The sequence below is a fragment of the Coptis chinensis genome, chromosome 1 (assembly GCF_015680905.1).
Source record: "Coptis chinensis isolate HL-2020 chromosome 1, ASM1568090v1, whole genome shotgun sequence".
In the NCBI taxonomy this organism is placed as follows: Eukaryota; Viridiplantae; Streptophyta; class Magnoliopsida; order Ranunculales; family Ranunculaceae; genus Coptis; species Coptis chinensis.
This window is the reverse complement of record NC_141456.1, coordinates 81953887-81969375: the sequence shown is the minus strand read 5'-3', so window position 1 is coordinate 81969375 and position 15489 is coordinate 81953887. Positions and strand designations below refer to the sequence as shown.

General features: G+C 38.3%; 1 protein-coding gene across 4 annotated transcripts; it reads right to left on the bottom strand.

The window, feature by feature from the left end:
* Positions 1 to 693: 693 nt before the first annotated feature.
* On the bottom strand, positions 694 to 15088 carry LOC147525454 (LRR receptor-like serine/threonine-protein kinase FEI 1). Of its 4 annotated transcripts, none has more exons than XM_086607271.1 (14): positions 14982 to 15088; positions 14599 to 14753; positions 14381 to 14513; positions 14150 to 14221; positions 13974 to 14045; positions 8832 to 8903; positions 8523 to 8594; positions 8362 to 8433; positions 5948 to 6039; positions 5013 to 5186; positions 4557 to 4889; positions 3827 to 4072; positions 3028 to 3161; positions 694 to 1345 (listed from the first exon to the last, which is right to left on the bottom strand). In XM_086607271.1, exons 2-14 carry the CDS (start codon positions 14696 to 14698, stop codon positions 1127 to 1129), a joined length of 1791 nt encoding a protein of 596 aa, XP_086463397.1. In that variant the 5' UTR covers positions 14699 to 14753; positions 14982 to 15088; the 3' UTR covers positions 694 to 1126. The 4 variants fall into 4 exon arrangements, with proteins under 4 accessions (XP_086463397.1, XP_086463392.1, XP_086463413.1 ...); XM_086607266.1 differs by having other exon boundaries at positions 14842 to 14988; XM_086607287.1 differs by lacking the exon at positions 13974 to 14045 and having other exon boundaries at positions 14982 to 15011.
* Between the last annotated feature and the right edge of the window lie 401 nt (positions 15089 to 15489).

Sequence of the window (15489 nt, the reverse complement as noted above, 5' to 3'; positions counted from 1 at the left end):
AAAAAGCAAAAAAAACCCAAAAAAATATATCCAAACCCGACCCGAATAAATAACTAGATATGAAAATCGACTTGAACCCGAACTATTTGGATTCGGGTCGGGTCGGGTCAAACCCGAGCCGATTCCCTGCCCTATGCAATACCGTGGGAGTCAACGACATAAACCCACCGGAGGGCCCCGGTCAAATATGTCTGGAAGAGGCAATTCCCTCCAAGAGGGATATTTCGGACCAAAAATGGAAGTTTTGGACCTAAAGACCTAAATACCCTCTATCGCTCTCCCCCAGAAGAAGGGTAGGCCCACTTTTTAGTTCTGCGTCTCATTTTGATTTATTTTTCCATTTTATACCGCCTACGACTCTCAATACTCCAAGGGAACAAAATATATAAGTCGGGAAGCTCCACTGTGGTACTGTAACGGTGGGTAGCCATTTGTTGTTTAGTTTACCATTTTGTTTATTTATATACAGATGCAGATCACGCTGTAGACTCTAATAGAGCACATTATATCCCCCTGTAGATGTGATTTAAGTTATCAAAATACAGGTCGAATTCCCCTACCGCAACTTACAAAAAAATATTTACAATTAAAAAAGAGGTCCATACAATAAAGAGAGGTAGTGACTGACTGAGATCCAACCGCTCAAAATTATCTGCAACAAACAGCTACATTGAACAATGCGTGCCAACAAAATTTCAACTACGAACTCGACTTTACAAAAATTGCATATAAAAAAATAATTTTCTGGTGGGAATTGTTGCACAGATCGTGATTTCCATCATGCATATACAAGTAAATTAAGTTAAAAAGATGAAGGGTAAAAAAGGAGAGAAGAAGTACAAGTGGAAATTATGAGAAATAGGGATGAGATACGCCGGTTGACACCCAACCAAAAAAATATACTCTAAATCCTCAGGTGACCAGCAACGTTGAACTCCGACAAACATTTTCTGATTACCAATCTTCCAGAAAAGATTGAAAGAATGCAGAACCATTTTCAAAGCCGCAATGTTGCTTGCTTTAACAGTTTGCATCCTGTCTTTCATACTAGTGGAGAAAACACCACCACTGGAATGCAAACAATAGGTCCTCAAACAACAAGTCACTTGTTTGTCTGTTGCAGGATTCAATCTGAGCTGGAGTCATAAAAGTCACTTGGGCAAGGGGTCATAACCTCTGATTCTAGCACTTGGACCACCCTATGCATAGTGGGGCGCTCCTCTGGAATGGATGAAACACACTGAATAGCAACTGAGAGCAAGGCATCTAGGCTCTCTGTTTGCACTCCTTCACATTGTGGATCAACAATCTCCCTTTGCCTGTTTTCTACCACCAGAAAATTCAACTGTGGAAAGAAGATAATCAAGTCCAAACAAAGGTTAGTCCAAACAATGATATAATTGAATCATATAGGGGATCCACACATCATTACATGATAAATCAAAGAACTATTGAAGCTATACATTTGATGGCTTATGTTAGAGTCTCGGAGCCAGTATCCCCAAAGGTAGCTTATACCTTAGATAAAACTCAAGGAGCACATACTTAAATGGTAAATTACTGTTCAGTGGTGTTAGTAGCCCAGTTACAGGACATTTACTAAAGAAGGAATACGAAAAATCACAAACAGATACTGTAACTATTCAATGTATTGTATGGTGTCAAACAGTTTCTAAGGCATGCTCAAAAGCAAGATGGCATGGTTAGCTACTGTAGGCATGTAAAGAATCAGCTTCAAGGTCATATATGATCATTGTATAGACTAAATAGTTCCCACAGACAATATTAAAAGGAATTCAATAATATGGCCAAGGCCTTAGGTATTTCCAGAATCTAATTGTGTCCATTCTGATTCTGTATGCAAATTATACAAAAGCGACTACCGGAAAATGAGATCCCAATTCAGATCAGATGAAAAGAATTAGCTTTTGCAGTAGAACTTAAAACCGCAGTTTGGAACTGAAGCCGACTATATGTTGACAGTTTTATTTCAGAGGTATGTTGAGAAACACAAGACAGGTGAAAACTCTGATAGATTTCAATCACAAACTTGATGGTCAAAGTAGACTAGTTAGAGGTTGCGGCGAGTTTCTATTGCTTGTTTAGTTTGTTTAATTCTCTTCTCTCTCACTCCGACACTCGGTACATTATGAGTCAGTTCCTTCTTAACATGAAGTCTCCAATTTCTCTATAATTGTAAATTTTGGTGACCACATTTGTCTCCATCGGTCCAATTTGTTCAACACCCCACACAGACTTCAAAATTGTTCAAACTTAATCTCAATGAACTCAAATTATAATCCCTTGTACACTCCTCTGTAAAAATGTAACTATATCATAAATGAAATGCTGATTTTGGAGAAGATATCACCACCATGAAGATCATCTTCACAAAATCAGCTCATTTGAATGTCTAATCCTATTGTTAGAGTTATAAGAGGACATCTCCCGAGGGGATTAAGGACTGGGCCGAAGGCCCAGTTTAGGAAGTTTCTATTATTGTAAACTCTTATATTTTCTTATATATATTGAAGTGATACAAGGCCAAAACTTAATAAGGCTGTATCCTCTTTTCTCTTTCTTCTCCTAACTTCCTCTCCATTAACAACAATACAATTTTACTCCTATTAAAAGAGTCGGAAAATTGCAAACCGATAGATGAAATTAAACACAACTTTTCATATGGTTGGACAGTCAAATGAGCTGATTCTTTGCAAGGATGATCTCCATGGTAGGAAGACCATCTCCACAAAATCAGCCCTTAAACCCTATAGTAGGTGCTGTTTTGGAGTTGAATTGCTCTAGCGGAGTGTAAACAAGGGAGTATCCTGTATCCCTCCCCTTCAATAATACTACATACTTGAAGGACAAGTGAACATACATAACAATGATATATTGGGCTCATCTTGTAAAACTAAGGATAATAGTTATACTGATGGACATAAATGATAAATGTAGATATTGCGTAACAAAATCATTAAACAAGTTACCAAGAATAAATGTTTGCGAGTTAATGAGAAGACATACCCAGCCAACAATGTTAAGGCCCTTTTCGATGAACGATGCATCTGTTGGTCGCTTTCCACTCATAACTTCAAGCACTAGAACCCCAAAACTATAGACGTCTGTTCTTTCTGTTGCTCTACCACTTTGCATGTACTCTGCAAATGCATACATGCATGTCAATAGGACATAACTAATAACATGGAATTAATTGTTGGGGATGGGGAGGACATGGAACCCTAAGGCTTTGTGATATCCATATGGAGAGTGTCCAGTGGTGAATTAAGCAAGGATCTCTACATGTGGAGATAATCTCATGAACCTAGCATCAACAAACTTTTTGATTTGAACTCCAAGTGGAGTACCTTCTAACTTCTAAGTGCCACCCACCCCACGGCCCCACCCCACACCACACCCCAGACATAACCATCGCCACCAAAAGTAACACATAAGCTTTCAATTTAATCACGTAATAGTCCTCCAATGCAGGTCTACAAAAAGCTATACGTATAACATAGTCTCAAGAGCTTGTTGTGTGCTCAATATCTCTTGTCAGATGATCGAAATAAACATTTCAAAACAACTTCTCATTTTTCCTTCATTTTTGAAAACCCAATGCCCTTTCAGACGTGCCTAAACAATGGGAGAAATATGAAATGACACTTGTTGCGTCAGCCTTTCAAGTTTTGGCTAAAGTCGGTAGAACTAGGAGGGAGCCAACTAATATCAACACAGTCCGTCTGCGTTGAACACACTTGAGTGGAAAAGACGGGAAGATGTTCTTCAAAACTAAAATAATTCTGCTACATTCAGCACTGCATACCTGGTGCCAGATAACCAAATGTTCCTGCTACAATGGTAGTGATATGAGATTCTTCATCCTCCAACAATTTAGCAAGTCCAAAGTCAGATACACGAGCTTCCAAATTTCCGTCAAGTAAAATGTTACTGGACTTTATATCGCGATGAATGATTCGGGGGGAACAGTCATGATGTAGGTAGGCTAGTCCTTTTGCAGCTCCCATGATAATATTTAGACGTGCATCCCAGTCCAGTTGCTCGGATCTTTCTGTTCAATGCATCAACAAAGCAAACAAGAAGAATTGGTTTAAGCAACTCAAAGGATTCTCAAAACAAAGTAGTATTAACTCTTAAAGCATCTTTCAAAAGATATTGAGAAAATCTCAGGAAGTTCCGGATTATTCTTGTAACAAAACTGAATGATAATGAATCCAAGATTAAACTAAATACAGTGCATCAGGCACCTCACTAGCAGGACCAGCTAATCACGATCAATAAATTGATAAGGCCATCTAAGAAATTTTCATCTTAGCATCTCAATGTTGTCATGACCAAGAGAATTGGACTGTTTAATGGCCCTGTACTTCGTACTTTGTTAATCTTCCATTAAATCACTTTTTTGCACTTTGTAATATGAAGTTTAGCGATTAAACTCCACCACCATGCTCAAATCAAGGAAAGAAGCATGTGTATAAAAGATTGGTTCAAGAAAAAGAGAACGGAGAGAGATAGAGAGATGGAGGAGCTCTCACCATGTAGTGCCTCGTCTAGACTACCACCAGGTAAAAAATCGTAAATTAATAATTTTGAAGAAGGAGAGTTGCAATATCCACGCAGATTCACCAGATAACGGTGCTTTATACTCCCAAGAATCTCCAGTTCTCTCTCAAAAAACCGATCCATTCCATCATTTGTCTTCATAATTCTTTTCAAAGCAAAGACGTTGCCGTCATCCATTGCTAGCTTGTATACCGTTCCAAAGCCCCCCGAGCCTATAATGTGTTCATCATTCAAAGTCTCTAATTTCTTAATAATGTCTTTTGAAGAGTATGGCAAGTCACCGTGGAACATAACAATGGAAGCACCTGTCAGAAAGTGGCAGGAGTTCATAATGAATGAGAGGTAAACAAATATAAAAACTGTTGAAACTGTGGTTTCAAAATTTAGTGCCTCAGTGTCTACAATGTTTTAACTAACTTGAATAATACCTCCACTAACGTCCATTGCAAGACCTTTAGTTTCGTTCTTCCCAAACTTTTTATAAAGAAAACAGCCCCAGAAGCACATAAGTGCCACCAGGAGTAAAGCGCCCACTGTCGCCAATGCACTAATGAGGAGCCTGGCAGAGTTTCTCCCAGATCTTTTCTTCTCATTCTGATTTTCTGTGACAACAAATTCAAATTTATGAATACAAGTAACACAATGCTAATTTCTTTAAGTTGATATGATGATAATTACAATATCTGCATATGGAGAAATTGAAAAGTCAAGACTAAAGAAGAATAACTAGTGGGGTTGGTGACAGATTAGTTAGATTCTTGGAGAGGCAAAAAACTGAAAAATACACACTTTGCTTCTTCTTTTTCATCGGTAAGAAGACAAAAGCTGTTGCTCAAACCATTTTCTCAAAATCCACCGAAACAAAAAGAAACAAAAGACGTTCTATGTAGTCATCTTTTCACAACATACATCAAGGAAATTTTCAAGTTTAGGACGTGAATCACTTGGGATCTTTTTGATAAGTAAAAGTTATCAAAAGTAAAAGTAAAAGTAAAAGCTATGTATATTGATAAAAAGATAGTTTATTACATGAATACCCCACCCCCACCAAGGTTACCTGTGGTCAGAGAAATAAAAATAAAGACCCACCCATCCAACACCCTGACCAGAACCCACCAAACCAGTCCACCACTGGTCCTCCATGTCCATCCCACCTCTGAACAGTTGAAGTCGACATAATCCTATCATTTCAGACCCTCACAAGAAACCGGCAGGTTTTTTCAACTAAGAAGTCTTCTTATTTAACATCAAAGATGAAGAAACAAATTAAGAGATAGGTTTGCAAATAGTTTTGTGCAGAATCTTATGAGGCTAGGTTTATAAATAATCAAAAATCATCAACCCCACATACTCTGCCCTCTACCTGAATCTGGAGATTGAGACGTTGAAGGACCTCCACGCTCATTGCATGCAACATTTATCTGCTTCCCACATAGACGAAGGTTTCCAACAAAGCTGCACGTATTAAAATAATTCAAGGTACTTACTAAGACTCATTGAGTTTGATTGCAGTGCATGTTAACGATTGTGCTTGTGTACATACATTCATTTCTACCAACACATGTCATCACTTGTGTGTGTGTGTGTGTGTGTGTGTGTGTGTCATGTCATCACTTGTGTGTGTGTGTGTGTGTCCAACAATGAATGTAAACGATGAGCCAAGGCTGAATTTGGATTGCCCACAATGGAGATTTCTCATACAGAGTTCAGTTGATATGAAATTTAAAATTCCTAACCTTTTCTGAAGGAGAGGCTGCAAAAGACTGTTTACTGTTTCATAGAGCTCACTACGATTTTTGAAAAAACAAAAAATCTTAAAACTATTTGCTCTACAATGAGGATGGTGGGGAATTCATTGTTAGCGAAGTCAGCCCTTAACCGATCATTTGTTTTTAATGGTAGAGACAAAGATACCATAGATACACTTATACTTTATTAACAAGCACCGACAAGCTTATCTGATGTTAATTGTGTTCAAACATAGAAAAGTGCAGTAAAGTTTCATGAATATCCACGAAATTTGTCAAAATTTTATTAATGCAGCACCAAAGTACTAGTGAAACTTCTTAGGCATGAAAACCTCCTATGGGTGACACCATAACGGTATATCATGCTACTTTTGATCAAAATCATACGATAAATTTGAAAGATTTCTTTTCTTTTCAATAATGTTTTAGTCGACCAACCCTTGGGACGGTCCAATACCACTTGCCCACAGTGAATTTAGTCCACACTTGAATCTCTTGTTTGCCCGAAAATCCTTTGATCTTTGCCAATGTTGGGGTGGGGGGACTCTATTACCAATGTACTAAATAACCAACAAAGTTTTAAGTTGGTTAGCACACAGCTCTCTTGTGAAAGAAAAGTTGATTGGAGAAACAAGGAAGATGGTGGCCTGCTCATTCATAAGAATCCAAGAGTGTTGATATTGTTCAGGAATACATGATGCCCCACTGAGTTGGCACCGAAAGGATGTATATGTAATGACTTTGGCATTTAAAGTGAATTCATCACTTGTTCTTGCTTGTTTGAGTAGAATCTTTTGAGAATTGAGTGGTTGGATCTTAGATATTACAATGGCATACACAGGTATCACGGAGACATATCAGTTTAAATCAAATACATGTGAATGGTTAAGTCAAATACTCATGTTTCGGGTTATATATGCAAACACATAGATACAAACTAGATTATGTTAAAATAAAGTCAAAATGCTAGATAGGTACTACTCGTTTGTTTAAATATATGCTAGATAGGTGCCTGCTCGTTTATATCAAAGATTTCCAATCACTTCCGCAGCACCAATTTTCCAAAATAAGCTCATACCATCATAATGTGTTAGAGAAATGCCACATTTAGAAACTTGAATATACATGTTGCAGCTTAGCATTGAATCTTTTTGGGTTTTAAGAATGACCAAAGGACAGCTAAAATATATAAGAATAACTAAGAAAGTTGTGACTTCAGCCTCACTAGTAAACTTCAACCCATCTGTCTCAATCGTGACATGGAATCACGGAATATATGTCTTCCTTCCCACTTCCATCATGTACTAACCCGTCCTGGAAAGCTATTGTCCGGAGTCTGAAAACCCCACACTGCTGGAGGTCCGCAGTGGCTAAGTGGGGACAGTATTGATGTGGTAGGATAGGGCGGGTCGTTACAAAATGGTATCAGAGCCGAGGACGGCTCGATCTTAAGGTGGTGGGACTGTGATACCCCTGGGCGTAGCCCGAGGAGGGGTATGATGGAAAGACGCCTAGCCCGGGTTTGGGTGAGGTTGTGCCATGGTGTGATCTAATTTCGCTTAAGTGGTTGTCCAAAAATTCTGACTATGAGTAATTGATCTTCCAAATCCTAATATCGAGGCCTTTTCCAGATCGTTTGGCTGTAGGGTTGGTGAGAACTCCACAGTTAAGCGTGCTCGGGCAGGAATAGTTTTTAGGATGGGTGACCTCCTCGAAAACTACTGTCCGGAGTCCGAAAACCCCACACTGCTAAAGGTAGTGGCTAAGTGGGGACAATATTGATGTGGTAGGATAGGGCAGGTCATTACACATCAATGGGTGATTGTCCATTTAATAGTTTCAAAATTTTCTAAAGGAGATCATAAGAACTGGTTATATGTGATGGGTAACAATATTTTTTTCTAAGAATGTATAACTATCTTTAAAATATCGGCAAGAAAAATGTCACTTTAGAGAAGGACTTCTGAATCTAGAAGTCAAGATGACTTGACCCTCAAATATAGGTAAATTAGCAAGGGAAAGCACTTACGAGTTTTCAATAAATTTGATGAGTACACCATCAGATGGTATTGGTCCGACAAGAAAGTTTGTTGACACGTTGCTTCAAAACAATGTGAAAGAATTCAACAGTCAGAAATACCTCCATATAAACCTATATAATATCAAATTAAGAACTAATTAGAGGCTCACAATGTTGAAAGCTTGGTCAACTTCCCAAGTGAAGAAGGAATAGATCCACTTAGAGAGTTGCTGGAGATATCCCTGAAGAATGAGCAGCACATATAAATCCACTACATTTACTCAATCAAGTAAATTGATTTTTACAAGCAAATAGGAAATTAGAACACTCTAGAAAGATATCCAATCGTAAAAGCATAGTTAATATGCTAGAATTATCTTTAAAAAGGAAAAAGGAGAAAAGGACGATGTCAAAACCGCACATAGATGCATAAGACTAGAACACTTCTAAGGTAAAAATAATTTGCAGAGACAACTCACATGGATTCGAGCTCTGAAAGATCTCCATATTCTGCAGGAATCGATCCACCCAAGTAGTTTCCTTGCAAATATCTGGGAGATAAAATATGAACAATGTGATGTTATTTCTGTATTATAGAGAAAGGATTAAAACACGCAAACCTGAAAAGTAGGAAACATCAAGGTCAATGTTAACAACTAAATGCATTAGAAAATGCATGTGCTGTGTGTGCTCTAAGTTCAGTTCAAAAGATCTGAATCACACACGCACACAATGAGTTTTGCAACGACAACGCCAGGGGGCTCATCACCAATTTGTAGTAGCAACATCCAGATCAACATGTCATGATGACTTCATCAAGCAAAAACCAGTAAACCAAGCCTATGACAAGTCAACCACAAGTCCATGACAGTTTGACCCTCCAAAACAATATTTTTCTGTATTTTAAACACTCATATACTACAGTCTGAAGTTCCCAAAAACTACATTTCCTGCTGTTTTTTTACTAGAATTTCATGAACATATTCTTAAAATGATAAATTCTACTTCATAAATATTCAAAATTAAAAGGAATCCATACAAATAAAATCATAATACATCAACTGAAAAACTAGAAAGGTAACAATTTATCCATCCAATCAATCAAACATCCATGATCTAAGCATTCCTTATGAAATATCATATGTCAATCTAATATCCTACTCAAGTCCACAAAAGTTTAAAAAGGTAAACATAACATTACGATCTTGAGAAGAAAAGTAATGGCTTTTAGGCTTTCGCCCCTTTTTCCCAAAATTTAAAATTAGGGTTCTATCAATATAAATAGTGTTTTGTTGATCACTTGATTGTTGCTTCCGCCAATTGAATGACATAAAAAATATTGGTTTCCCGGTTTGCTTTGGCTAGTTGTTAGCAAGTAAGACCCTTGCAGAAAAATATATATAACCAACAGTGTGAGAGTAGTTTTAGAGATAATGAATAAATAAGAATGTTGAGTTTGTTTTTATTGATAAACTTTGTGTTTGTTAAAGTTCTAAGAGGACATCTCCTGAATATTTTAGGCAGCTTCTATTATTGTAACCCCTTATTTTTCAAATATATATTGAAGTGATACAAGGCCAAAACTAATAAGGATGTATCCTCTTTTTCTCGAAACTTCTTCTCCATTAAATACAGTACAATTTTACTGTGTTCATGACTAAATCCTCGATTTATTGAGAGACCTAGGGTTCTTGAACGAAACCTAAACAGTAGATTGGCTCCCGCAACATATTACAAGAGAAAGTTTATCTGATAGCTCATCATTTAGTTCTTTATATCATAGCTGGTCTTACTTATATCAAATATGTTATGCTTCAAATGTTCAACAAACATCCGGCCTCATAGGCACATACTACTCAAGAACCAACATCAGTTTAGGCATCCAACAAAATTATATGGATCAAATTCTCCACTATTTCATTAGATTAAGTACGACATCTGGAAGTGGCCTCTCTGAAGTTTTCATTACCTATCAAAGTTTAATTTATTAAAGTAGGACCACCTATGTTCAATTCACATCCTGTATATTGCATTTGTACTAACACTCTATGTTGTCTCGCATAAGCACCATCCGTCCTAGGCACAGAAAGCACCATAGTTTCAAATTTTAGAGAAAAACGTCACCGGTTGTGGTCAAAGGCATTGCCTCAGCACAGCTGAGGCGCCAGTTGGGAAGCCTAGCGCCTCATCTTGACCCTAGCAACACAACTTCAAAAGTAGAGCTAACATACCACTAAAGTTCATACTTGGGATAAAGATGATGTTGAATTTTCTGCTTATATATTATTATTTTACTAATGTGTCAACGTGTCCACAGTTAGTTCTTTATCTTAGCCTAGGAAGTAACTGACTAATTAAAAAGTTATAGCGTTAGAATCTATATACCACTCCAGCACTACGAGCCTAGCACATCCGGACACCAAATATTCAATCAGCACAGAAGCATTATTACAACTTGGAAACATATTTGTCAAGCCATGATATTGTGTAATAGATATATCCAATTCTTCTCTCTGACTCCTCGATTATATATTTGCATAGCTTAATCAATGTCAACACCAAATTTCCTCATGGCAATTCAATATGACCTACTGTTAACTTAGTTTGAGAAAACTGACCCTAAAAACGGATGTAGTCGATCCTATTAAATATGTGAAGAGTGAGAAAAGAAGAAGAATGGAACAAACGGATATGAAAGAGGAGGATCACAATCTTTCGGGGGAAGAGTGGAACAAACAGATAAACCTCAAAGCAGATTTTGAGAGTGTGGCCAGAATGGAGGAAATGTCATGGAGACGCAAATCAGGAGAGAGGTGGTTAAAGGAGGCACAATCTAATTCTAAATTCTTCCATCAATGTGCGAAAGCTAGGAACAGGGAGAATTTTTTAGATAAGTTGATTATAGAGGGGGAAGAGGTGAGGGGGGATGATAGTCTAAGAGAGAGGGTGGTTGAGTATTATTCGAATATGTATAGAGAGCCACATAATTAGACCTCGGGTGGATAATTTGGATTTGGCAGACATTTCTGAAGAAGAACGGAACGAGCTTGAGACTCCTATGGAGAAAAAAGAGGTTTGGGAGGCTATGAAGAGTTTGAAAAATGATAGATCTCCAGGTCCGGACGGTTTTCTGATTGAGTTCTTCAGAACGGTTTGGGAAGTGATTAGAGTGGACTTCATGGAAATGGTGCAGGACTTCTATGAGACAAGTTTCTTAGCTCACAATCTTAACAACACATTCATCAAGTTGATTCCTAAGAAGCATGGAGTGGAAGACATATCTGATTTACGTCCCATTAGCCTCATTGGTAGTGCGTATAAAATTATTTCTAAGGTCTTATCCATCAGGTTGAAGAAAGTGTTGTCGAAGGTCTTAGCTCAGGAATAAGGGGCTTTTGTCTTTGGACGTCAGATTCTGGATGGAATTTTGATTGCTAACGAGGCCATAGACGATCGAAGGAAGATGGATAGGCCGGGGATGGTATGTAAGATTGATCTAGCAAAGGCTTATGACCATGTGCATTGGAACTTTCTTGATTGCATCATGAGGACGATGGGGTTTGGGGCAAGATGGAGGGGTTGGATTCGGAGATGTGTTTCTTCCGCTTCTTTTTCCATTCTCATAAACGGAACGCCAGTGGGTTTTTTTAAGAGCTCCAGAGGTATAAGACAAGGGGATCCTTTATCCCCTCTTCTCTTTATCATGGTGGTTGAGGTGTTTGGCAGGATGGTAGACAGAGCAAATTGTCTAGGGGTGTTGGAAGGATTCAGGGTGGGCAGAAATCAGTTTTTGATATCGCACCTCCAGTTCGTGGATGATACCATGGTGTTTACAGGGCATAGCTTTAGACCAGTTGAGGTATCTTCGGGGCATTCTGTGCTGTTTTGAGGTGGTGTCAGGTCTCAAAGTTAATATGGAGAAAAACACCATTTTTGGAGCAACGGGAAAAGAGGACCTGGCCTTTATGGCTTCCGTCGTGGTGTGTAACACGGGTTATCTCCCATCCAAATATTTGGGTTTACCTCTCGGGGCTTCTTACAGATCTGTATCTATCTGGGACGGGGTTATAGAGCGGTTTAGCAGGAGATTCTCAGGATGGAAGGGTTGATTTTTGTCCACAGGTGATCGGATCATCCTTATCAAGAGCATCTTTTCGAGTCTTCCGGTGTACTATGTCTCTTTTCTATATGTCATCCACTGTTGTCAACAGATTGGAATCGATCGTGAGAGATTTTTTGTGGGACGACAACGATGATAGACACAAATTTCACCTCGTGCGATGGGGCAGGGTTTGCAAGCCAAAAGAAGGTGGAGGACTGGGTATCAGAAGTCTACGATAGTTTAATCAAGCGCTTCTTGGTAAATGGCTCTGGAGGTTTGGGGAGGATAGAGTCTCTGGAGGAAAGTTATTGTGTCTCGGTTTGGGGAAAGAAATAGGGGCTGGGAGAGTGGGCCTGTTCATATTGCTTATGGATGCGGAATATGGAAAGAGATTCAAAAGGTCAGAAAGTTTTTTCTCAAAAACATTGGCTACAACCTAGGTAGTGGGGATAGTATCCGCTTTTGGGAGGATGTTTGGTTGGAGGAGAGAACTCTGATGATGGCGTTACCTCGGTTATATGCTCTATCTAACTCAAAGAATAAACCAGTTCGCTGGTTCATGCGGGAAGATAATGGTTCGATTGCTTGGAACCTTGGGATATATGGGACTCTCTGTGACAGGGACATTGCTAGTGTGGCTGCTCTTATAGGGAAGTTGGAACTCATTCCTAATGTGAGACCGGATAGAGATAAAAGACTGTGGCTCATCGACAAGAAGGGAATTTTTTCTTGTAGATCATTTTATTCCATCCTTCATTCAACGCTTCAATGTCCAGGTATGAGAGTGCTGCATCATTTCCCGAGTCATATTATATGGTGTTCTAAAGTCCCTTTGAAAATTGCTTTCTTTGTATGGTGTGCATCTCTAAACAAGATTCTGACTGTGGATAATCTTGGGAAAAGGCGTATTAAAGAGATGCTTATTAATTTCTGCCCTCTGGGTTTGAGGGATGGTGAGTCGGCGTTTTTCTTGGAGTATTTGGTGTTTCTTTGTCTCGGAATCAGGCGTTTCGTGGGTATGCCCTAATTCGGTAAAGGCTTTACTAGCATCATGCCACTTAGATGTCTATTCTCGTAAAGGGAGATGCGTATGGAATATGCTACCTTTTGCTATCTTATGGGGGCTATGGCTAGAGAGGAATAACCGCATTTTTTAGGGGGTGTCTTTGCCTAGGGAGAAGGTGGTGTAGACAATCAAGGCGCTACTTTGCTTTTGGCTGCGCATTTATGAGGAGTTCCGGACGGTACCTTTTGAGAGTTATGTCTGTAGATGGGTCCATTATGCTATGAGGACTCCCATAGAGGTTTTTCGTTTTGTTTTTTTCTTTGGTTTCTTTCCTCTTTGATTCTTTTCACCGTTCATGTTGTACGCATAAGGATATCTCATCCTTTTCTATTTTATTTTTAATATATACACCTTTACCGAGCAAAAAAAAAAAAAAAAAAGAAGAAGAATAATGACAACATTTTTCTCAAACAAAAACAGACCATATCAACCTACATAACTCTGAAAACTTACATTGCTCGTAACTCCGTGCAATTTCCCAACTCAGGAGGAAGTATTCCATATAAGTTATTATTGTGAAGAGCTCTAAAGCATAAAAACATGCAATGAATAACAAGTATCAGCAGCAGTAGACTTTCTATAAATAAATACATAAGAAACTTATAAGGAGCTCCAAGAAAAGCACCTACAGAATTCTCAGATGATTTAGCTTGCCAATGTCAGGAGATATAGATCCACTCAGTTTGTGATATGGGAGACTCCTACAACACAACGTTACCAAATTCAGTTTTGTAATGAAAAAAGCAGTCTCTTTCAACCATGTAGTATATGCACAACAGTCCATGTTACTCATGTATCTGTGTCATAATGTAATCTAAAACATTTGGCTGGACATGTATGCAAAGTTTTGTGAGACTCACAAGAAAACAACTCTCTTCATTGCATCACATTTGACCCCTTTCCAACCACAAGGGTCTGGATCCTCTTGATTCCAGTGAAGAAGAACACCATCTGAACCAACAATTGCTGCCTTAAAACTCAGGAGTGCCTCACCTATTGAACACAAAAAGCAGAAGCACAACATTTATTTACTTAAGGGAAGTTAATAAGCGAAACAAGTGTAAGTAATTGAGCATACCATCGGGAGTGATAGCAAGGGCTTTTTGTAATACAATGTAAAGTAAGAGGATGGAAAGAAGCATTGGTCTTAGGCACTTCAATTGCTGGTAGTAGACCATAATAAATTGCCCAGTCGAACATAAGTTATCTGGTCATCCAGCGACCAAATCAGTTCTGGGAAAAACAAAAACAAAAACAGATCACAAATCAGAAGCTCGTCATTTCACATATTATAATCAAGAATAAAAATAAAGAAACATACTTTGATCAGAGAAAGATTTTGATGAGACTGAAAGCTTAGTGAGTGAGTGGGGAATTTAATTCTTATTATTAATAATAATAATAATAATAATAATAATAATAATAGTTTTGGAGAGAGAGAAAATGAGTCGCGAATCGCACGTGTTACTGTGACGGTTCCCTCGTGTGCCCACCGACGATATTCCGTGTTTTTTATTTTATTTCTGTCGGGAGGATACGTACGGATATACATTCTCCCCTGCCCCAATAAACAAAACTTCAAAATAACCACTACATTAATTATAGTTACTTGTTACTGCCGACCCCATATTGTGTTGGGCACCCCAAAAACTAAAACACTTATTACAAATGTGTCATTGGTCCCAAAAGTTGTTTTGTGTTGGGTAGACCCCAAACCAAAGTGAATTTGACTTTACAACCCCTTTTCTTCTTCTTCTATTCTCTTCCTTCCACTAAAAAAATCATAAACCCTTAAACCCTAACCCTAACACTAAACACTAAATGGAAGAGCCCAACCCCATTTTAAAACATGAAGATGACGAAGAAAAAATGTAATGCATCATGACCCCATTCGAAGAAAATATAGAACAAATTCCAAGTGACCCCATTCAAGAAAAAATGTAGAAACAAGTTCAAAGTGAAGAAAATA